The 9,773-nt window shown below is 39.1% G+C and overlaps 1 protein-coding gene across 5 annotated transcripts; it reads right to left on the bottom strand.

The window, feature by feature from the left end:
- Positions 1-3,918: 3,918 nt before the first annotated feature.
- On the bottom strand, positions 3,919-8,472 carry LOC134205227 (E3 ubiquitin-protein ligase RING1). Of its 5 annotated transcripts, XR_009978095.1 has the most exons (4): positions 7,429-8,472; positions 5,998-6,089; positions 5,704-5,876; positions 3,919-5,639 (listed from the first exon to the last, which is right to left on the bottom strand). XR_009978095.1 is itself a non-coding variant. In XM_062680294.1 (3 exons), the coding sequence occupies exons 1-3, from the start codon at positions 8,399-8,401 to the stop codon at positions 5,595-5,597; spliced, it is 1,191 nt and encodes a 396-aa protein (XP_062536278.1). In that variant the 5' UTR covers positions 8,402-8,471; the 3' UTR covers positions 3,919-5,594. The 5 variants fall into 5 exon arrangements, 3 of the variants coding, with proteins under 3 accessions (XP_062536278.1, XP_062536279.1, XP_062536280.1); XM_062680294.1 differs by lacking the exon at positions 5,998-6,089 and having other exon boundaries at positions 7,429-8,471; XR_009978096.1 differs by lacking the exon at positions 3,919-5,639 and having other exon boundaries at positions 5,804-5,876; positions 5,998-6,072; positions 7,429-8,471.
- Positions 8,473-9,773: the final 1,301 nt, after the last annotated feature.

Raw genomic sequence — 9,773 nt, 5'->3', positions numbered from 1 at the left:
ATACCTTCGAGATGGTCGAAGAATTCGTCCACCTTGGATCCTTGCTAACGGCTGATAACAATGTTAATCGTGAAATACGAAGGCGCATCATCTGTGGAAGTCGGGCCTACTACGGGCTCCAGAAGAAACTGCGGTCAAAAAAGATTTACCACCGCACCAAATATGTCATGTACAAGACGCTGATAAGACCGGTAGTTCTCTACGTGGAGGACTTGCAAGCACTCGGAGTATTCAAGAGTTAGGTGCTTAGGACCATCTTTGGTGGTGTGCAAGAAGACGGTGTGTGGCAGCGAAGAATGAACCACAAGCTCGCCCAGCTCTACGGCGAACTCAGTATCTAGAACAGGCCTGCCCAACCTTTTCAAGCCACGGGCCAATTTTTAAAATTCACACTTGCTGGCGGGCCAGAACATATTTATTTATTTATTTATTTAGTGCTGATCCATCTGACTACAATGTCTTAATGAATAAAATGCTCTACATAACTAGTCATAACACACGATAATTACACCAACAGCAATGACGAACGATAAATCTTCTTTTTGAAGCGTGTGCTTGTTTGGTTAAAATCGAAAAGATCCTCAACTACCGTGAACGTCCGGATCATCGACGATAGTGGCTCATTGTAGCCGAACGCCGTTCGATGGAACCTGTCCTGTAGCAGTGATCGTTGCCGGAGAGGACGTTGAATTGCGCGGAAGTCCAGAAGCGCAAGCAGCTGCGGAGAATCAATTTCGTTGTTCAGCACCTTGGCAACGAATGTTGCCTGCTGAATTTTTCTTCTTCTTTCAAGGGTGTCCATACCAAGCAGTTTACAGCGATCAGGGTAAGCTGGAAGATTCAATGGGTCACGCCAGGGCAAACTACGTAATGCCAACCGAATGAACCTCCGCTGAACACGTTCAATCCTTAGGGACCATGATACATCATTTGGCGTCCAGATAACAGAAGCGGTCTCAAGGATAGGTCGTACAAGCGCACAATACAGAGACTTCAAGCAATATGGATCGGTAAAGTCTTTGGCAATTTTAGCAATAAAGCCCAGCTGACGATTTGCTTTGGAGATTATCGCTGTATAATGAGAATTGAATGTCAGCTTTGGATCCAACATGACTCCTAGATCGGAAACCATCTCAACTCTTTCAAGTATCGTGTCGTCTATCCGATAATCGAACAATATTGGCTCCTTCAATCGATGGAACGTCATCACGGAACATTTCGGAACACTGATAATAAGTCGGTTCCGATGGCACCAGGCAACGAACAGATCCAGCAAACTCTGTAATCGGTGACAATCATCAGCCGATCGTATCACCAAACAAATTTTCAGATCGTCTGCATAGATGATTTTGCAATCAAGTCCTAGTTTTGCAGCGACATCGTTGAAGTACAACGTGAACAACAAGGGCCCCAAGTTGCTTCCCTGGGGCACACCAGAACCACTGCAGAAGGACGATGAAACGCAGGAATCAATTTTCACTCGTAGTTTTCTTTCAGTTAGGTAAGAGCTCAACCATGATGCAAATTTAGTGGAGATACCGAGACGAAAAAGTTTGATCAGCAGCATACTATCAAAGATCGATCTTATCAAAGGCTGCTTTCAAGTCAGTGTAGATAACATCTACTTGAGCCTTGCTTTCCATGGCATTCACGCACGTGTTAGTAAAAACTAACAAGTTCGTAGTGACCGATCTTCGGTACATAACTTTTTGAATATTTTCAAAATTATCAGTGTTTTTCGAAACACGATTTTAATGCTTTCAAACAACCGTTCTTGTTTTTTTTCATCAGTGCATTAGGGATCCATTTGAAACAATTTCAGGTAAATTATTCACATCGGTAAACGGTGTTGAAAAATGTGAATTTCGTTACTTTACCAGCCAGCGTTTACCTTTGCCAGTTAGTTGCTCCCTGTTTAATAGGGATCAAAGCTGCTAATTTCTCTGTCATTCGAAGATGACCATCAATTTCTCTTATGAAGACAGCCACCTTTGCCACGTTTTTCACGTCAGTATTTTCATCATTTGTTTGTGAGAACTTGTACTCTTCAACGTGTTCCGCGCAAACTAGTGCTACTGAAGGAGGCTATTTCCTTAGGACACACGATGTACCTAAACAACAACTGAAATGCTTTCCTTAACAAGCTCTTCGTCCTGGAAAGGTTTCACCCGTTTTGCCAAAATATTACCAACAGCAAAATTGGCCCGTACTGCATTTTCTGACTTCGTATTCACTGTATCGTTTTTTGAATCAATTAATGGAGATTTAAATTGACTGAGCACTCTACCTTTGAAGCTCTACCAACTTTTGTTCTCTACCTGAGCCAAATATCATATTTCATTAAATACTTGGATTCAGATTTTATTCAAGTTAAGGCAAGCGGCCGGGATTTAATAATGAATAATAAAAAATAGTTTCCCGAGCCAGCTAGAAAAGCTGACGGGCAAAATCTGAGTTATTTTTTCTTACACGCCGCGGGCCACAAAAAATGGAGGCGAGGGCCGCATCCGGCCCGCGGGCCGTACGTTGGGCAGCCCTGATCTAGAAGGTAGCTAAAACCGGAGGGGCACGATGGGCAAGGCATGTTGCAAGAATGCCGGACAGACAGCAACGCTGCAAAGATGGTGTTCGCTTCCGATCCGGCAGGTACGAGACGGCGTAGAGCGCAGCGAGCGAGGTGGGCGCCTTCGAGGATGAAAAGATGCGGCGTCAAATTTTTGATTCAGTCTAAATGTAAATCATATAAATTAAATGAAATATCTCAGCCGACAGTGCACCAATTTGAACAATTTTGGAACTAACATATTTTTCTGTCCTCCAAGATTTGTCTTAGATGCTGAGACCTGCGATAGGATCTATCGGGACCTCAAAACGTCGGAGCAAGTCGTGATTTTTATACAAATTGCGTCGTAGGTGCTCACAAGCTCGATGTTCATGGTGATATAAGTATGATATTTTGGAATCCCTAAGATCAAAGTCAAACCTCCATGGGTCGATGTTAAAGGGACCACCGACCCATGGAAATATCGAGGAGTGGAATAGAAAATCCTTGGAAGCTGTTTGAAGGGACCATCACAGTAATCCGGATTTCCCTTGTCATAAGACGAGTTTGAACAATCCCATTTAATTCCACCACTTAATTGTACCTTGACAGATACGTATTTCAAGGTACAATTAAGTGGTGGAATTAACTGGGATTGTACAAACTCGTCTTATGACAAGTGAAGACATTCCACTAAAAAAGCTCAAAATAATTTTCTTAACGGAAATATTTGGTTAGTATGGCATAATTTGCTTTCATGCGTCGATATCGAGTTAGAAAACATCGACTCATGGAGTTTTGACTAGACTCGCTAGATGATAATAATTATTTCGTACGAGAATTCCTCCAAAAGTTCCCCTGGGAATTCTAAAGAAGGATAAACTATAAGAGACCTTTTTGAGCAATTTTGCTATCCGACCTCCAGGTTGCCGGTGATAGCGATAACCCATTCTCACCCCCCAGACCCATTGTCACCCCTGATGGCGGTATTTGATATTTCTTTGCCATGCTAGGATGAACGAACAAAATAGATGAAAAAAGTGACTTTTTACAAGAAAAAGTGACGTGAGCTCGAAAACAGAGACTTTTTAGTGACTTACCCGAAAAAAGTAACTCGCTACCAGACCTCTATGTATCGAAGGATTGAGGTTTTGGGTTTCATATGGTTTATAAATATGCGTTTGTTGATGTTGAAATTTCATTCAAGCATACAGAAATAACAAAGTAGAAAGAGACGGAAACGGAAGCATGTCCAAATACGTTCTGAACATTTTGCTGATCCGCTCTCATAAAAGCAGGGTGGACTATGGACAGGGTGGTGCAGTATAGGGATATGATTCGTTTTTTCAATAATAATTCGAACAGAAACGGAGAAATTAGAATTATAGTATAGTATATTCTAGTTTATTAGTACACACCAATATTCTACATCGAGAGAAGTGAAATATAAACTTATGTTTATGAGCATTATACACTGTATCGTTGCAGCTTATACGGCTGTTGTATATTGAACAAATTAACTCAAAACTATTTCTTTATATAATCACTGCTTTACTGCCGTCACACGCATATATGTCCCATGTTTGCTGGGATTTCCTATGTACATGGGACATTTATGCGTAGAACGGCAGTTTATTGGATTATAAACATATAGCAAACCAATTAGTAGGTAGATCTTGTAATAAAACTAGTTCACAAAGGGCAAGGAAAACGTAGAAATAGTGGAATGCGTTATTTTGATTAAGAAGTGGCGTTTGAAGAACATGTTTATAAGAGGCAAAAAAAAGTTTTGTGGTATTGGAGAAATAAATACCTACCAATCTATTTTGTATGTTTGTAATGCATTTTACTGCCCATATTAATGACAAATTTGTTTTACATTCGTATGATTTATGTTATTACGGTAACTAGTAAAAGCCATACTAGTTTCCTTCCACTATGATTTCAGCTACATTTCGTTCCACCTCAAGCGGCTTTTCAAAATGTTGCTGAACAAAAAATGATAAAGAAAATTTATCACCACAAATCATTGAGCACGAGATTCAATTGCATTAAGTTGATTGGTAAGTGACCTTACTTAACATAATTCTCAGAGAAAAATATAGTCATTTTAAATACCAATCAAATTCACCCTCTAGAATTCAGTAGCTGTAATTAAAAATGAAACCACAGAGATGCATTATGAATAGAACAATAGTCAAGACTCAAGAGCATGTGTGGTGTGCTTTTATGATTGCTTTGTATACGTTGCTGAACAAGTGTTTCTTTAATAAGCAAAATGTAATCAGTCACAAGAAATCAAAAAGCTACACCAAACTTTTTCTTTTAATAGCCTATTGAGACTAAATTATTTCACTTGATAGAAAGTATCTTAATGTCAAAGTTTACACATTTTATTTACATTTAAAACTAGTTAAACCCATTCGACCTTGCTCGGGTTTATATTTTTTGCGTTCAAACTGTTAATTGGGGTCGCTTTTTGCGCTGTTTGTATTTGGCCATTTCTGGCTTTAGGATTCATCAAATAAATGAGTTGACCCCACGAAAAAATCGAAGAAAAATCGAATGGTATTTAAAATGATGCGGAAATCGAGATTGACCGAGAAATTGACCAAATCTATCCGCGTAAAAAGCAACCCCAGTGTGTTATGCAGTATTTTGTGTTTGCTATGTTCCAAAATCTCTTGTAGTTAAATGCATCTCTGCTGTGAACTATAGTGGTATATTTGAGTTCAAAACTACGTTAAAACACCATGTATATTAAATAACATGCGAATTATTCCTTGGAAAATTGTCAAATTGAGAACATACATTAGATTCGAAAATGCACTACATTAAAAAACGCTCAATAAAAGCCTTTTCAACTGTACTATTTACAATATATCAATATTGTCTTCGATATTATTAAACTATATCCATGTGTGTTGTAATTCCATGCGCTGCAACGATACACTGCCCATCATGCAAAGCAGCGAATAATACTGAACCGCTCCTACGATTGCAAGTTTTTTTTCCACTATCACTCCTTCCGTTTCGGATGTTAGGCGCTTCCCTAGGATTTTTTCCAAGAGTAGTACATCTCCAGGGGCTTGTTGACCTTCAAAGACAAAAGAACGTGAGTAAGGCATTATTTATTTCGAAAAAAAAACTGCTGACATTACCTTCCAGAACTTCTCGTTAACCTGTGACAGTGTTTGGTTTCCACTGAGCACAACTAGCTGCGATGGCTGCGGAGCTATGTATATGCAGAAATTGACCAATCGGTAAGCCTCTGGAAGTTCGGTTTCCAAATCCAAGGTGAGACGCATAGCCAGGTACTTGCTGAGATGATCCACTGAAAAAAGCCAGTTCAATATTATGAGTCAACTTAAGAACATGTTATTTTTTCTATAGAGTAACTAAAAATTTACAATCAAGCAACTAGTTGTCATACCTAAAATTCTAAATCTACTCACCAGTATCAAATTATACTGCTGAGATAGCAACTTATATCTACCAGCAGTGATTAGCAAAGCACTCTCATTATCTATCTGTAAAAAAAACAAACCTAGAACCCAAATTATGGCTCCTGGTGATTTTATAAGCCAAGACAATATTTAAATAATCGGAGAAAATAATTTCAATTACCAAAATCACCAGAGACCATATTTATTGTGCTCTAGAAATATTATTTTTGTGATATTGTAATACTATGAAATATATTTTTTCCATTGATTCACTGCTTGATGCAATAAGGACCATTTCCATGATTATTATTCAAAATGATGAAAAGTGGAACATTATAATCATTAAACTATGTAAACCATTGCAGACTGCAGAGCAAGCTGCCAGAAGAATTTCATTTCTCGTTGGCGCATTAGTTTATTTTATTTATTTTTTTAATTATTTATTTATTTGGTACAGGGAAAAGCAACGAGCAACGCTCAGGATGGAGAACCTTCAAGTCGGCCCTTTGCATCACCGGAGTTACAGTACAGGATTTATAAGAAGGGAAAATCCCGCTTGAGTTGAACAATTAGAAATTCATTAGCTCTCACTCAAACGGGCGCAAAACCTCTTCATTTTTTCTATGCATCAATAGATTACAATTAATATCCAAATGATACAATTCATCTTAAAACTACAATAAACATAAATCTAGGAGTAGCTACGAGATGAATGGAAATCGAACCAAATGAAGTAGCTATTGAATATACGGCACATGCTAGTAAATGGCTCATTGTGACCAGACCATAATTAGTTCGCGCACCATGAAAAAATAGGAGAGAGCAAGAGCGAAGGTTCCTTTGGCCATCATTAATATTTAGCATGGAAAACATTGGAAGACAGTCGATTCTCGATTGCAGGAGATCTGCAACGAATATCGCCCAAGAAGTATTGCGACGGATTGTTAACAGCTCTAAATCTATAAGCTTGCAACGGTCTTCATAGCTTGGTAAGTTTGAAGGATCTCTCCATGGAAGGTGGTGTAAAGCGAAGCGTATGAATTTGCATTGAACGAATTTTATTCTAGCAACATGGCAAGTGATCTTATTTGTTTGTTCCTCGATGATCGTACCTAAGCTTAGCAGTAAAGCAGTTTTTGTTTTCTGTTTCATACATTTTAAACAAGTAAAAAATTCGTGGACTTCAAAACGATGTATAATTAGGTTTAAAAACCACCGGAAGTAATAAAGTAGAGGCATTATGTCTTCATTAGCAAGTTTTATTATGTCAGAGCTAACATTTTTTTAAAGAACAACTTTGTTGTACGAGAAGTCAGGAAAAGGATATTATGTTATTCAATGGTAATTCAATGCAATTAATGAATTCAACTTACACTTTCTAAATCAAATGTCTAAGTTGTTAAAACAAACAATAAATACTTCACGAAAAATACAACTTACCCGTAGCATTCGAAGTGGTCTTTATGTACCGAACCGAATTCTCCTTCAGTGCCTTCAGCAGCGGATTATCCCCAGCCATCTCCGTCGGGTGCGGCTTGAACACGAGCTCAATTTCGTCGCTACCGTGCTCGGAGTTGCCCTCGCCTTCGGTGTCTAAATTGGAATCGTTTTCCTCCGTTCTCCCATCCATTTCACTGTTGCTTTCCGATTCTTCGGATTTCTCCGACGTTAGAACCGATCGGGCCCGCTTGGCCTTGCTCGCCGAGCTGACGTTCGAAGGTACGGGCGAGGGTGTGCTCCGCACCGATGGAGGATTCGACGAAGGAGGAACGGACTCGGCACCAGCCTGACTGTTGGATGAGCCTTCTCGGTTTATCGAAGCGTCCGGAATATTTCCATTCGTACTGGGAACGGTAGATTGAGTTACGTTCGGAGCAGCAGCTGTGGGTGCGGCGACGGAAGCATTTGTGGCTGCTGCTGCTGCGGCCGATAAGTCATTCTCACTTTTTTGCTTACGGTTTGGCCTGTTCTGGTACTGCAGCTTAATTCCTTCATTTATTGAATGAACAAGAGCTTGCTGGGAATGACTTTGATTAAATTTGGCCAGCACCCTCTCCTGGTGTGCCTCATACTCATCTCTGCTCGGGTATATTTTTGATATCAGCAAATCAAAATTTGGATCCGGTCGCAGCGAACGTTTAGAAACCAGCTTCTTTCTACAAGTGGGACATTCCTTGTTCCCGGACCGAAGCGCAGTAATTATGCAGTCCGAACAAAATCGATGCAAACATTCTTTCGTTGTCATTGTTTTCTTCAGCATATCTAAGCAAATCGGACACATCAGCTCACTGTGCAAACTGCGAGGGGATACGGCAATCTCCGTATTGTCGGTAATTGCTTCCTGTGGGGTACGATTCAGCTCGTACAAAGACAAATCCCATGTTTTATTTTGGAGCGGTTCCAAAGACGCCATTATTTATCACTGAAACTCACTTTTATTTACCTTTTCACTTCAAATCACCGAGGAAGACTGACAACAGTTTGACGTTTCGGAGCCAGGTCAGCTGCGGTTACACTGGAAACGCACAACACGGAGGTAAATTTTTTAATCGTGTTCGGTGGCAGTGGTGGCGAAAAAAAGGTCAATATTATAATATAATATTTATAATACAATTATAATACAATATTATTGTCCTTTCCCCTTCAAAAATTGTATCTCGTTTTATTGTCTCTGTCAATACTTTTTCTCCTTTAAGGTCAACTTTCCCAAAGAACCCATATTTTTTAAGCCTCTACACGGTTGTTTTCAAAAACCCATTAATGGGTGAAAAATCCCCCATTTTTGCTAGAAGTGTCTCTCCTCATTTAATTGGTAAATCCGATTTACCCATTAATGGGTAAAAGCAGTCACAAAAAGGGTATTTATTCACCCATTGCAAAACTACCAGGTTCTTCCAAAATGGGTGAAAATTCACCCATTTTTCGTATAGGTTATGTAGCAAAGTTTGGTATAGATTGTAAACTCATGGTACTATAATCAATAAAAGCAAAAAATAAAACACATGCTTTTAAATACTTGTTTTAATTTATGTATTGATATTGAAAATACATGGGCCAAACAAAAAGATATTTTAGTTACTAGAGAAGGATTGTCGCTTCGGTTCCCTTTGTTCTGCTGTCCGGAACATGTTGGGTACCAAGCTGTCAAATCGTATGGATTTTCCTTCTTTGACATTTAGCTCCCCTATCCTCGCCAGCAAAAGATGTTCCGGACAGCGACGACAGCGACAATCTTTATCTGGTAACTAAAATATCTTTTGCCAAACACTATAGATATGTTTGCGTGCATTTTAACAGCCCAAGTAACCTAAAGTTTTTTTAAGAGTACATTATTCGCTTAAAAAGCTGTGAAGTGAAAAGTGAAGCTGATTAAGCGAGTAACGTACTCTTAAAGGAACTTTTGTTTACTTGGAATTACCATTGGAAAACTACCAAAACGTACACAAACGTATCTAATTTGGTCACTAACTGTCGATAGAACCGGAACTCCGACAACACAACAACTTAAAAATACATATATTTTCAGGAGCGACGATTTTCAAGAATCCAGAATTTCCTCCTGAAGATAATTGTCCTTCACAGATCACACAGAACGATTGCTAACGCAAGTTTTACAATCAGCAATCTGGAAGTATATTTTAGAAACATTGGTTTACTTATGTTTACCAAAAATATTATTTGTTTTACCTACGCGTTGTTGCGAGACTATACATTGAAATATTGTTGAGGCGACTACTGCGTCCACTGCGTCCACTTGATGAACTATTGCGGTGAAAATATAATTT

The sequence above is a fragment of the Armigeres subalbatus genome, chromosome 1, assembly GCF_024139115.2.
Source record: "Armigeres subalbatus isolate Guangzhou_Male chromosome 1, GZ_Asu_2, whole genome shotgun sequence".
NCBI lineage: Eukaryota > Metazoa > Arthropoda > Insecta > Diptera > Culicidae > Armigeres > Armigeres subalbatus.
This window is presented reverse-complemented; position numbering and strand designations above follow the sequence as displayed.